Source organism: Monodelphis domestica, chromosome 3 (assembly GCF_027887165.1).
Source record: "Monodelphis domestica isolate mMonDom1 chromosome 3, mMonDom1.pri, whole genome shotgun sequence".
NCBI classification, from domain to species: domain Eukaryota; kingdom Metazoa; phylum Chordata; class Mammalia; order Didelphimorphia; family Didelphidae; genus Monodelphis; species Monodelphis domestica.
This window is the reverse complement of record NC_077229.1, coordinates 400,314,267-400,329,459: the sequence shown is the minus strand read 5'-3', so window position 1 is coordinate 400,329,459 and position 15,193 is coordinate 400,314,267. Positions and strand designations below refer to the sequence as shown.

At 37.3% G+C, this 15,193-nt stretch overlaps 1 protein-coding gene across 2 annotated transcripts in view; it reads left to right on the top strand.

The window, feature by feature from the left end:
- Positions 1-15,193, top strand: part of AHRR (aryl hydrocarbon receptor repressor) — a 284,514-nt gene that overhangs the window by 155,022 nt on the left and 114,299 nt on the right. For both annotated transcript variants that reach the window (XM_056824349.1, XM_056824350.1), the window contains exon 4: positions 13,074-13,174. In XM_056824349.1, the coding sequence (XP_056680327.1) occupies positions 13,074-13,174 (101 nt within the window). The remainder of the gene's footprint in view (positions 1-13,073; positions 13,175-15,193) is intronic.

The following is a 15,193-nucleotide window of genomic DNA, read 5'->3' as shown; positions in this document are numbered from 1 at the left end:
TATATCAAAGTGGGTTGGAGAATAATTTGGTAGAGATCAGACAGGTCTAAATACCTTCTCTGCCATCTTGGCTTTACCCCTTCAACAGGATTTTTTTGAAGAAAGCAATTTGTAAATTTTAAAATGTTGCATAAATGTGAGATATTATTCACTTCAATTCAATCAACATTTGTTAAATGCTTGTCATGGGTAAGGAAGATTCAAGACAAAAACAAAAACCATTCTGTACTCTTTGGCTCAAGAAGAGCTTCTCATATGAAGTAGCACCTGAGTCAGGCCTTGGAAAAAAGCTAAGAATTCTGAGATACTCAAATGTGGAGTACATTCTATGTATGAAAGAATCCCAAGGAAAGGTACAAATATGGTAGATGGAATATCGAGTTTAAGGGATAACAAATAGACTATTCCGTTTGGACTTTTACCATGTCTATTTCCATTTTACTGAGAGCCAGTTTAGATGCCTCTTTAGAATAACATAATGTGCTCATAAAAGAGCTATCTTTATTTCTGGAACATACAGCTGGCTACTCAAGGAACTCTGTTGCAATAGTTGCATATTATTCTTCCCATGTTAGTGACTATCTCTTTAATGAGTAGAAATCATATGAACTAGTAATATAGAGTGAATGTCTGTAACAATTTGCTGTCTAAATTACCTTATTATAGTATTAGTGCAGGAAAAGATATGACAGGTCATGCTGATCAGCATAAATTTCCCTAAAATGGAATTCCCCCTTTTCTTCTGAATTTTACAAGACCTAATCCCAATGGCTAATTCAGGAAAAATAATGTATTTTAAGGCACAGATTCCTGCTTCCAACTTCAAGCCCACCCCATAGACTCATAATAATAATAATATTGTTATTTTTATTTAATAATTTGATAAAATTGTTGTTATTACATGAATGGCATATCCTTGGGGTTATTTTTGGCATTTTATATTTTATTTCCAATTATATATAAAAATAATTTTTAACATTTGTTTTTTTAAATTTTGAGTTCTAAATTGACTCCATTCTTCTTTCCCTTTCCCTTAGAGAGTAAACAATTTGATGTAGGTTATGTATATGCAATTATGCAGAACACATTTCCTTATTAGTCATGTTGAAAAAGAAAATACAGCAAACCTCTCCCCCTCAAAAAAAGTGAAAAATAGAATGCCTTGATCTTCATTCAGACTCCATTAATTCTCTCTCTGAAGGCAGAAGGCACTTTTCATCATGAGCCCTTTGGAACTGTCTTATATCCTCATATTGCTGAGACTAGCTAAGTAATTCATAGTTGATTATCATACAATAGTGCTATTACTATATATAATTTTCTCCTGGTTCTGTTCACTTCACTTTGCATTAGTTCATGTAAGTCTTTCTAAGGTTTTCTGAAATCCTCCTGGTTGTCATTTCTTATAGCACAATAATACTCCATTACAATTATATGCGCAACTGGTTCATCTGTCCCTCATTTGACAGACATCAATGGCTTAGCTTCATAAGACAAAGGTCAGGAGGCTATAAACCTTATAAGAGTTGAGCTTTTTAGTAAATACTAAGAATAAAAAGAAGAGATTTTTAAAGTTGTGAGATGAAAGGAAGAAAAAGAAGGAAGAGGTAGGCTTGGAATAAAAAGAAGATAATGAAGAGTAAAGAGAAGCAGGGATTCCACTTAACTTGTGTTTTACTTCCAAAATAGAAGGGGCAGACTAGATGGCTTCTGAGGTCTGTTTCAACTCTGAGATTATTCCTTTCTGTGAGAACAATTTGTCAACTGGAAAGGAAAAAAAACAAAACTAGTTAATAGAAGCCCAAGAACTCTAAGAAAAGTGACAATCAATTGCTAAGCATTTATTAAGGATAATACACTATCCTAGGAACTGGGAATACAAAGACAAAGGGGATTGCAAATCAAGGAGACAACACTGTGTGTGTGTGTGTGTGCTGTGTAGAGATATAAAATAGAAGGTAATTTTGGGAGGAGTAGGAAGGATTACACATAGAAGCTAAATTCTTGAAAGAAACCAGAGGGTCTAAGAAGCATAAATGAGGAGGGAGTATATTCCAGGCAGAGCTATAGCAAAGGCATAAAGAAAGGAAATGGAGAGTCTTGTATGAGGAACACCAAGGGTCTTTGGAGAGCACATAGACTTAGAAGATATGATATGGCTCATGGTCCACAAAAGGGAAATGGGCAGTATTGGTTAGATGCATAAGAGGACAACCAAGTGTCACCAAAGAGGGGAAGAGTACTCAGGAGGAGAATTCCGAAGATGAGAAAGATGACGATTAAGAAAAGACCATTGTATGTAAAAGTTAAATTGTTGATGTTGTTGTTAAATTGTTTATCAGTCCCATCCAATTCCTGGTGACCCAATCTCGAGTTTTCCTGGCAAAGATATTGGAGCAGTTTGTGATTTCCTTCTCTAGCTCATTTTATATATGACAAACTGAGGCCAACAAGGTTAAGTAACTTGCTCAGGTAACACAGCTAGTGTCTGAGGCCAGATTTGAACTCAGAAAGATGTTTTCCTGCAACTAAACCAAATTAAACTGTATTTGGGAAATTTAAAATAGATAAATAAATGTACAATAAAACATAGATAACGTTAATTTGAGGTTTCCCAAGTCAATACGTACCTGGAGGGAGCAGGGATCCATTTCTACTTTACTTTGACATTAATTCTGTAAGTGATCCAATTAGGTAGATACATGGCAAAGCATAGGAGTAGGATTCAGATACTAGATAAATGGCCTTGGACAAGTCACTTAACCTCTTTCTGCCTCAGTTTCCTCATCTATAAAATGGAGATAATAATAATAGTACTTGCCTCATAGCATTTCTGTGAGGATAAAATGAAATATCTGTGAAGTGCCCTATAAACCTCAAAATCCTATATAAATGGGGGTAGTTGATGACTTAGTAGACTGAGAGCCAGGCCTAGAAATGGGAGGTTCTAGGTTAAAATCTGACCTCAGGCATTTCCTAGCAATGTGACCCTGGACAAATCACTTAACTCCTATTGCTTAGTCCTTACTGTTCTGCTGCCTTAGAACCAATACACAGTATTGGTTCTAAGACAGAAAGTAAGGGTTTAAAAAAGAAAAAGAAATGCTATATAAATGCTGATTATTATTATTATCACTTATTTTTGTTAATCACAAAGAACAAGGGAGATAACATAATACTAAAGGTAGATAAATACTGTCTCAGCTACTTTTAAAAATCAGAAAGTAAGATTCTTCAACTTACAGAAGTGCAAATTTTATACTTACTTTTTTGGGGGAAAACATAGATCATATTACTGAAGGAGTGATTTGTGAGACTTAGAAAGAGAAGTAAGTTATTGGTTATTTTGAATGACTCTTGGGCACAGGGAAATTTAGGTTATTTAAAAACAAAAAATCAATAGCATTTATTTTGAAAAATGGTGATCACTATGGACCAGGATGGTTTCATTAAAAATGAGTCATACCAGATAAAGATCATTCTTATTTTTCTTGTTTAAGTAGACTAATGGGGAAATTCTATAGAAAAAGTATAGCTAGATTTCAGGAAGGCATATGATAGACTCTCTTTGCAATCTTTTGGAAAAGATGGAAAGATGTGAAATGGATGGTAGTATGGACAAATTCGGGATTAATTGGAAAATTAGACCTGAAAATGTTAATTAATGATTGATGTGACCAAAGACTAACACACTGTGGATGGGGGCTATGAGATCTCATGTGTAGGACAGAAGGGGGTACACTGTTATCAAAGGAAGGAATGGTTTCTTGAAGTATCAATATTAGCATATCTGATGCAATATTGGTGAAGCAGGAGCTATTGGGACAAGGGTTTGTTATGATAATGAAAAGAAATATCACCTTGGGCAGTGATAATGAACCTTTTACAGATTGTATTCTTTGCCCTCCCCTGTACTCCAGAGAGGGGAGGAAGGGTTCCCATTGGGCTGTTGGGCAAAGGGGCAGGTGAAGTGAAAAAATTTCTTCAACACGGTGCACAGGGGGAAGGGAGAAGCTCCCCTGAATCCCTCTGCCTTTCAAGTAATGAACTCTGGCAGGCAACAGAGCACAAACCCATAAGGAGTGCTCTGTGTGCCCTTTTTGGCACATGTGTCATAGGTTTACCATCACAGACCTAGGGCAAGTATATTAAGAGTGGGTAATAATGTTGCCACATTGAATACAATGGCAAAATAAATATCACCATATGCTGACTTAGGAATTAGTTATTGAAATGCTTACTACAATGTTATAATAGCACCCATAGGTTATATGTCAGGGTACAACTGTTGCAACAGCTACCTCAGTCACTGTGGTGGTGGGGGCAACTGTTTTCTATTCCTTCTTAGGTGTTAGTTAAAATAACAACTACCGAGACAGGAGAGCATCAGGATATTAGCAGAAAATGGTGCTTCTGAAATTGACCCATTTAGTTCTGGGAGTCAGAATAAGAGGGAATATCCAGAGAGAAAGGAATTGGTAGACATAGACCTTCTTGAGGAGATAGTTTTAGCATACTACTACAGATCCATATTGTTTTTTAATTTGTTTTAAGCTTTTAAAACCTTCTGTCTTGGAGTTGATACTAAGTGAGGACCAGGCAACTGGGGTTAAGTGATTTGCCTGGGGTCACACAATGAGGAAGTATCTGAGGCCTGTTTTGAACCCAAGACCTTCCATCTCCAGGCCTTATTCTCTATCCACCAAGATACCTAATTGTTCCCAGAGCCCTATTCTGTTCAAGAATATAATTCAAAGTTTTCGATCAAGCTTTTGATGACATGGTTATTCAATTTCTTGATAACACAAAGCTGAGAATACGAATTCTTTAGATGAAGGAAGTAGGATCCAGAAAGAACTCAAAAGCTGCAGTGATGGATCAAATCTAATTAGAATTTAATGAAATAAAAGTAAGCTTATTCTCATATAGGACCAACAATTCAGTTGCACAAATGCAGGATGGGGATAATATAATTAGAAAGCACCTCACAGGAAACAAAGAGACCGGGAGTTTTAGTGGGCCAGAATATAATATAAGTCATTCGTATGACATGGAGGTCAAAAACCCCAAGACATTAGGTCTCATAGTGTCCAGAATGATGGATATGATACATCTCCTTCATTCTTCCCTGGCCAGTGCACATCTGGAGTCTTATATTCAGTTTTGAGCACCACATTGGCTAAGAGTATAGTCAGAAAAAGGACAACTGAGTGATGAAAGGTCTCAAAATTAGACCATAAAAAACACAAATTAAAGGAATTGGGACTTTTTAGTTGGGAAAGTGAGTATATAATCAGTGTCTTCAGATATCTGAAGGGCTTTCATTTGGAAAAAGACAATGGGAAGGAGAAGGGAAAGGATGGGAATAAGCATTCAGATATTATCTACTATGTGTCAGGCATCCTACTAAGCACTTTTATAAATATTATCTCATTTGATCCTTAAAACAACCCTTTGAGGTAGGTGCTATTATTATCTCAATTTTACAGTTGAGGAAATTGATGCTAAGAGAAATTAAATGACTCATCCAAGGTCACACAGCCAATAAGTGTCTAAACTTTTATTTGAACTCAGGTCTTCCTGACTTCTGGCCCATTGCTCTAGCTACTGTGCCATCAGGAAGTGTTGAATTTGGAGTTGGGAAGACCTAGCTTCAAATCCTTCTTCAGACACTTAGTAGTTGAGTGTCCTTAGCAAATTATTTAACCTTAATACCTCATCTCTGGGGATTGTCTGGATAATCTTCTAAGGTTTCTCTTGCCTCTAAATTTATGAACTTCTGATTCGCAATGATATGGTTGGCAACACATTGAAAAATTAGAGTAAGAGTTAGAAGTTACAAGAAGACAGATTTAACATAATATAAAGATGGAAAAATTCTCCTGTCAAAAATAGGCTTTAAGTTATCTTGGTTAAAGAAATACTCTTGATATTTCCTTAGACTTCTTTATTTTAACTTTCTCTTAATATTAAAACACTTGGCACTTTCCAAAGCTCTAATTTCACTTAGAACTAAGGACCCTGTAAATACTTCCATGCTTTGGGTCTTAACTTACCCATGATAGCTCACTATTTCCCCATTTGTTAATTATAAACAATAGTGGTGATGGTAAATGTTTAACAACCAACTTCTTTGAGAGAAAAAATATGTATACCCACAACATACTTTTAAGTTTGAATCTATATTGTTAACATTTCCTCCACCATTTTCCAAAGTCTAGACAATGAACAGAATAATAAATCAAGTCCTGATTTGTAACATTTGCCAATTTCTGAGGTGGAATGCTCACAATGAAAATTTAACAACTAACTCTTGAGAACTGGTCTGGACCAGCTCCAGCACATCCTTATAAAGATTTTGAGAAGCTATATGGTGTAGTGTAAAGGGTATTAAATTTGGAGTCATCAGTCCAGGCTCTAGTATTTCTAGATATGTATAGTTTTGGAGAAAATTGTATAACCTCACTGAACCTTGTTTTTTTTTTTGTTTGTTTGTTTTTTCACATTTTCAGTGAGGATAACAATATTACTTGAATTACCTAACTCACAGGATTGTGAGAAAAGAGCTTTCTCAAAGCACTTTTTGCTTGGGTGAGGCAGTCTGGTCAGATAAGAGAGGAAGTAGTATACAGGCAGAAACTGACAGTTACTGATGAATTCATAGTAGTAACCACAAAATATAAAAAGAATTGTTCTTCCTGGGTTCAAATCTGGCCCCAGACATGTCCTAGCTGTGCAAACCTGGGCAAGCCACCACTTAATTCCAATTGCCTTGCCCTTGCTGTTCTTCTGCCTTGGAACCGATAGTATTGATTCTAGGAGAGAAGGTAAGGGTTTTTTTTTTTTAAGAAATTGTTCTAATTTATCTAGCTTATTCAGGATTGGTGTATTCATAAATACATGGGTGCTTTCTTCTCCTGGAATTATAAATTTATAAAGTCTCACATTATTTAATCTTTAAAACACATTGCAGGTACTCATGTTTGAGAATATTCAGGTAAGCTTGTAGTTCTATAAAAGTTGGCAGGCTCTCTATTGGACCTCATACATGTCATTATGGTTAGGCAAAGGGGATCGAGGCAGTAACAGGTGGGCATGTGTCCTTGTTTTATCATTGGTATAGATATCAAGAAATTATGTCTAGATTAAATTCATTTCTCTGTGAGTTTGAGCCTAATCTCTCTTCCTTAAATCTGATACTCTGTAAATTACCATTATTATGTTCTTTCCCATAAATATGCACTTTAATAGAATGAATCCCCATGACTTCTCTTTTCCAATCAGAAGAGAGTTTCATAGCCAACTGCTGTCTCTCTCTAAAGGAGCTGTAGATGATATAGAGATTAACGCATGATGTGCTAACAGATCAATTGTATATAAATACAATTAAACATGAGTTGTATCTTGAGCCCATGTTTAATTTGTGTTTATAGACAATTTATCCCTTGGCATGCATCTCCAAAAGATCAGTTACCTTTGCTCTTTGGCTTTGAAGGAACCATATTCCTTAACCCATCTCTTTCTCCTAGAACATGATATTTTTAAACATACTAACCAACATTTTATATTTCAAAAGTATTTTCTTTGAAAGGAGAAATTCCACTGAATTATTGGGGAGAATTTTGCTAATAGTGGTTATTTTGGTACAAATGTTACTTTATGTCACCAAATATGATGAATGATTTCTAACTGTTAAAATAGTGGGAGTTTTCCCATGCATAAAGAAGAAATGATTTTCCAAACCCTTACCTTCTGTTGGTTCCGAGGTTGAAGAGCTATAAAGACTAGGCAATTGGGGTTAAGTGATTTGCCCAGGGCCACACAGCTAGGGAGTATCCGAGGCCAGATTTGAAACCCAGACCTCCAATCTCCAGGCCTGGTTCTTTATTCTCTGAGCCATCTAAATGCCTCTTGCCTTTAGATTTAAGACTTTATTTTCCTTCCTAATAAATTGACAGAATAGTATAAAATGAAAATCATCAGATTTATGCATCCATTATGTAAAACAGCTTAACCTTTAAAAGAAAAGGTAGTATCTCTTCTCCATTTTGAAATAAACATAAAACTTTGAAAATTAAAATGCCAGTCCTGATCATAGTTTACACTGATTTTGTGGCACTTTGTTTCCCATAGTCTCAAAATAATTTATATTATTTGATGTTTTACATTTTCCCTTTGACTTAAAGTTGGTGATAGCTTTCAGCATCACATTTTGCCAAACATCCTATCACCTTTAACCACTGTGTTAAAAATTCAGGTCCCACACCCAATAAACACTTAAATTTGCTTTTGAAGAACTACACTCTACTCCCTTACTATGGTGTAGTGTAAAGAATACAGGGTTTGGTGTCAGACCATCTGACTTCAGAAATCTGTCTCTGATGCTTACTCTTTTGGTGACTTCAGGCAAGCTCTTAACCATTCTGGATTTGTTTCCTCAGATATAAAAGTTAGTCAATAAATATTGATTAGTGTCTACTGTGTGCCAGGCACAGTGCTAAGTGCTGGTGATAAAAAAGGGGGGGGGGACAGCATCTGCCCTCAAGAAGTTTATTCTCTAATGGAGAAACAAATATGCACAATCAAGCTATATTCAGGATAAGTAGGAAGTAAGTAAAAGAGGGAAGGACCTAGAATTTAGAAGGGTTGGCAAAGGCTTCATGTAGAAAATAAGATTTTAGTTAGGACTTGAAAGAAGCTAGGGAAGCTAAGTAGGCAGATATGAGGAAAGAGAGTTCCAGGCATGGAGGACAGTCAGATGAAAAGCCCAGAGCTGAGTGACAGAAGTCTCATTCATGGACCAACCAGTAGACCAGTATCACTGGATGGAAGAATATATGGTAGGGAGTAAAGTATAAAAAGACAGGAATACCTTATTTATTAGAATCGATAGTAAATATTGGTTCCAAAACAGAAGATTAGTAAGGGCTAGGGAATTGGATGACTTGCTCAAGGGTCATAAGGCTAGAAAGTGTCTGAGGTCAAATTTGAACCCAGGACCTTCTGTCTTTAGGCCTAGCTCTCTATCCACTAAATTACCCAGCTGCCTTGTTCCTTAAAATTTAAGAAAAACTGTTCATTCTCATTTTTATCATAATTGATATGATGCATTAATATTAGTCTTAAATCATATCATGTGTGGAGGTAGTATGATCCTCTGGCTAGAGTGCTGGACTCAGAGTCAGAAGTCACTTCAGTTCTCTGAACCCCAGTTTCCTTATTGATAAAATGAGGACAATAATATGGATAGTATCTATGTCATTAGCTTGTTTTGATGATCAAGTGAGTTAGCATGTATAAAGCATTTGACAGACCTTAAGGCACTACATAAATGCTAACTATTATTATAATCATAGTAATAACAGTTGATATTTATATAGTACTTTTAAGGCTTACTGAGGACATTATATATTTTACCTCATTTGATCCTTATAATAGCTCTATGGGGTCGTACTATATTATTGTTCTCATTTTGTGGATAAGGAAATAGAGTCTCAGAGAATGTGTGACTCACCAAGTTCTGACTTTGGAGCCTACTATTCTATCCACTGTGCCACACTACCTTCACTCATGATATGATCTGCAATGAGTATTATCACATCAAGAGTGTCTTTATTTTTGACCCTCTTCTGATTATTCTCTCCTCTCTAGGTTTTCATGAGACTGACTACTCTCTCCCAGTTCTTCTCTTACTTCTCTGACTGTATCCTTTGCTGGATCTACCTCCTGATCATGCCCACTCCCCCAAGGTCCTGTTCTAGACTCTCTTCTTCTCTCCCTCTTCCCCTCTCCTTCTCTTCTCCGTTTCTTTTCTCCCTCTGTGCCATTTTCCAGGCATGGGAGTTAGTTAGCCTGGTGAAACAGCCAGAGCTGAGAAATGAAATGTCTTGTATGTGGACCATCCAGGAGCCTATTGTCACTGGCTTGGAGATTTTATCAGATCCCATGGGTTCAGTTATCACCTCTATGCAGAGAATTTCTAGAATTCTATATCTTTCTCTGATCTCTCCTAAAGTCTATCCATCTCACATCACCTGTTATCATTTGAACAGCTCAAAATGGGCATCCCACGTGTAGCTCAAATTCAACATGTCCAAAAAAAGAAATTATTAACTTCACCTCCAAACCTTCCCCTCTTCTCAACTTCTCTCTTCTTTTGAAGGTACCATCATCCTTCCCAGTCATCCATCCTTATAACTTCGGTGACAGTTTTGATTTTTCACACACACTAACCCCCTCCACCCATATCCAACCAGTTGTCAGGCCATTCTTTCTGCCTTGACATCTTTCCTAAATATAACACCTCTGTACTCACACAATACTCCCTTGGGACAAGTCCTCATCGCCTTATCCCTGAACTGTTGCAGTAGCCTTCTGTTTAGTTTCCCTGTATCCCTGTGACTTGTAGGAGCAAACGTAAAATCCTGTTTGGCATTTAGAGCCCTTTTCAGCCTGGCCCCTTTCTACCTTTCTAACTCTTTCACTTACTTCCCTTCACACATGCCATGATCAGATCCACTCATCTTCCAGGGTGTTCCTCACACTAAGCACTCCATCTTCAATTTCTGCCTTTTTACTAACCATTCCCAATGGCTGTAGATTCTCCTTCCTCTCTTCTGCTTCCTGGCTTGTTTTTTGTTTTGTTTGTTTGTTTGTTTTGTTTTGTTTTTCCAGTACTTTGCTCAAACCCTACTTTCTTTGCAAGAGATGTTTCCAGGTCCCTTTCCTTCTCCTACCCCATATTTGCATGTTATATTCCTAATAAGTATGAGAGCTCTGTGAGGGCTAAGGCTGTTTCTGCCTTTTCAAAAGATCATTTATCACTTAACAGAGTCCCTAGCAAATAGTAAATGCTTAATAAAATTTTTGACTGACTAACTGATGCTGCTAAATATATGAATAATAAAATAAATAAATTTGGGTGGAAGTCTCACCTTCTGATTCACGTTTCTTCACCATACTGAATAGGATTCCAGAGGTGATTATTGCTGGGGGTATTAACCTCCATTTTCCATTGTGGCTGAGAGTCAAAAATAACTTCTTATGTTTTTCTATACCTTAATGTAGGAAAAATTTTAAATTTTCTTCAGAGTAGAATACTATCAAAGTTTAGGTTATGATATGTAATAAGAACCCTAGTGTGTGTGTATATGGGGGAAATTGCAGCTTTAAGAAACACCATTCTGCCATAGAAGGAACATATGGGTCCAAATGCAGATTGAAACATACCGTTCTTTACTTTATATCTTCTAGTAAAAGCAATAATATATGTCTTGTTTCATAATGTGACAAACAGGGAAATATGTATTGTATGATAATATATGTTCAACCTATATCATACTACCTACCTTCTTGGGGAGGGGGAAGGGGTGATGAGAAAAGGTTGAGAGATTTTTGGACATAGATAATGTGAGAATTTGTTTCTCTTGGATAAGCAAGCATATTATAACTTATTACATATTGTGAATTTTAAAAGTCTCAATTTTGGTCTAGCACCCAAAAATTGTGCACACCCACCTACACGGGCATGCGCTAGTCAATGACTAATCAGAAATAACTAACTGCCTACCTGGGCTGTCCTAAGCCAAGCTAGAGCCAACCATTGGATTTGTGAGACACAGGAAGTGAGGTAGGGAACAGCCTCGGGAATTCGCGGAACTTCCTGTGGAGAGAGCTAGGGGGAGTTGGTGTTAGGAGCTTGGAGAGAGAGGACGCCCGCAGACAGCTTTCCTTCAGATCGGTCACGTGAGTTAAGGACTGATTCTTTCCACCTGGGCCTTTGGGCCTAAAACTCCCTCTGCCTTGGTCAGAGGTTGAGTAGCCTCTTTCCCTTTTCTCTTCTCTCCTTCTCTCCCTAACCTTTTCCCTACTCCCAGTGTGATTAAACCTCCATAAACCTCATTCTGACTTGAGTGTTTCATTTTAGGAATTTCATAAGTAAATTCCTTGGCGGCCATTGTTAAATATTATATAAATCTTGTAGCCACATTTGTAACCATTACTATATTATAACCTTCTCCCAGAAGCCTTAAATTTCCACATTACAGTTTGGCTAACCACGAAGGGAAAAAAGAACCTTATCAGTCTTCTGATCTCCTTACTATCACCTGGGAGAAATCCCACCCCGGCTACCCCCTCTGGCTCTTGGCCCTGCCTTAGTGCTTGGAAGGTTTCTAGAACCTCAATAAATTTCCTGAATTTTCTTGCCTTTTCAACCCACTTATTGCTCACTCCCTCAGTCCTGTTACCAAATACCTTGGCTTAAAGACACTATAATACTATGTATTATAGTATTGTTATGTTACATATTATATTATATGTGTTTATAGATACATATACATGCATATATATAAATAAAAATGGTAACAAAAAACCATTAAAATAATGCATTGGCCTGACTAAAGCTTTGCCTCCCTCCTTTCCTTCCTTCCTTCCTTCCTTCCTTCCTTCCTTCCTTCCTTCCTTCCTTCCTTCCTTCCTTCCTTCCTTCCTTCCTTCCTTCCTTCCTTCCTTCCTATTACTTTTTGTCTTTTTTTTGAGTAGATACTGAATATCCATTCTGAGGCACAATATGGGTAAAGACTAGGCAATTGGAGTTAAGTTTCTTGCCCAGGGTCACACAGCTAGGCAGTGTTTGAGGCAAAATTTGATTTCAGGTCCTCCTTACTCTGGGCATGGCTCTTTATCCACTAAGCCAGCCCCTGCTCCTCTGGTTAAAGGTTTCTAAAACAAATGAAATCAAACTTCGTTAAATGTCGGGTCATCCTTTCTTCTCTTGGTCACTGGCTGTGAGCCAACATTAACTGGGTTGAATTATATAAACATTAAGGATTTAGTAACATGATGTTTTTGTCCCTTGGTTTTCTTGTACCTTTTCATTTGTTTGCCTTATTTTTGATGAAGAGCATAATAGTGGAAAAATATCATTCAATAAAAAACAATGTTTACAACACTTGGATTACCAAGAAGGTCATCCTAGCTCATAAAATATGTGGTTTGCTTTCTGGGGCCCAAGACAGGGGGGATGAATTGATTGAAATCATTGACGTATTGCTGCATCTCTTCTCTAACAGCTATTCAGGAGCAACACTTTAGGACACAAGGTGACCACACTGTGAAAGAAGATCATCTTCCCACTGGGGTTGCCATGCCAGAAGGGGGACTGCTGCTAGAAGTGAGTACATACAATTTCTTCTTTATTTTGCAATTCTAGATCATGCAAAGTATCCTCTAGACCCGTGTTGGAGAACCTATGGCACACATGCAAGGATATTGCTCTATTCCCACTCTCCACTGCACCTAAAGACATCACCTACCCCTCTGTCCAGTATCCCAATAGAAGCACTTCCTCCCTCCCCTGTCTAGGGAAAGGCAGTGACTCACATGCATGTGAGGGTGCAGTTTGGGCACTCGGTCTCTAAAAGGTTTGCCATCACTGTTCTAGACTATCACATATGTATAATCATTATAAGAGTTTGATATTTTTACTACTCTGTTCAAAAACTAACACCCATCATCTCTTACCTGGACTGTTGCAGCCGCCTACTGGTGGGTCTACCTGCTTCAGCTCATCCTGCATTCAATTGTCAAAGAGATTTCCTAAAGTGCAGGTCTTACCATATCACTCACACCCCCTTCTCAATAAAATCTGGTGGCTCCATTGCCTCCAGAATCAAATACAAGATGCTTTGTGTAGCATTCAATGCCTTTCATAACGGAGATCCATTCTACTTTTCCAGCCTTCTTATTTTTTTACTTCCTACCACATACTCTTAGAGATAGTGACACTGACCTCTTGGTTGTTCAAGGAATAACACAGTCCATATCTTCATTCTGGACATTTTGTTGTTGTTGTTGTTGTTGTTGTTGTTGTTGTTGTTGTTCCTCCTACCTTGAACGCCCTTTCCTCATCTCTGCTTCAAGCCCAAACTAAAATCCCATCTTCTACAGGAAGCCTTTGCCAGTCCCTCAATGGTTCTAGTGTCTTTGCTCCTATAATTACTTCCTATTTGTCCTATTGTTAGCTTGTTTGTACATATTTGTTTCTTTGTTGTCTCCTCCCCCTTTAGACTGTGAGCTCCCTCTGAGGACAAAGACTGTAATTTACTTTTTTTTTTATTTCCACTCCTAGTACTGCCCTTTTTTTCTCACTATTTCCATCTACACCAGTGTTTTGGTTTTAATCAGTCTCCCTAAATCCCACCCTTATTTTACTTCCCTTCCTACCCCCCCTACTCCCTTCTTATTCCCCCTCTTATTTTCTTTACAGTCTTTTTAAGCTACCCCCCCACCCTCTCCCTCCCTTATATGGCTTCCCTCCCTACCAGTCCATTTGTTGTCCTTTTACTTCCCTATAGGGTGCAAATCATTCTCTGCCCCAATGTATTTGATTGTTCTTCCCTCTTTGAGTCAATTTCGATGCACATAAGAATTGAGTATTTCCTATATCCAACCTCTTTACCCATCCAGTGTATTGATGTTCTCTCCCTCCCCCCCCATGTGCTTCTTTGTGACATACAAATATACCCCATTTTCTTTCTTTTCCCATTTCTCTTAGTATTAATCTCTTTTTCAAAAAGCTCTAGTTATGTGTATATACACACACACATATATATATATATTTGAGTATACATATATCTATATACATATTCATTTCTTGGCATTTCATCCTATACAGTTTGTCACTGTTCCCTCTAAGTATAATTCTTCTATCTACCCAGGTGGTAGTAATAATTTTTAAAAGTTACCAATGTCCTCTTTTCTTATAGGGATACATATCATTTAAACTTATTGGGTCTCTTTAAAAAGTGGGGTTTTTTTGTTTTTTTCCCCCCCATTTCTTAATTACCTTTTGATGATTCTCTTGAGTTCTGTGCTTGGGCATCAGATTTTCTGTTCAGTTCTGGTCTTTTCTTTACGAATGCTTGGAATTCTATTTTATTAAATGACCATACTTTCCCCTGTAAGAATATAGTCAGTTTTATTGGGTAGTTGATTCTTGGTTGTAGACCTAGTTCCCTTGCTTTCTGGAATATCATATTCTATGCCTTTCAGTCCTTCAGTGTAGATGCAGCCAGATCCTGTGTTATCCTCACTGTGGTTCCTTGGTATCTGAATGACTTCTTAGCAGCTTGTAATATTTTTTCCTTGGTCTGATAATTCTTGAATTTAGCTATAACATTCTTGGGTGTTG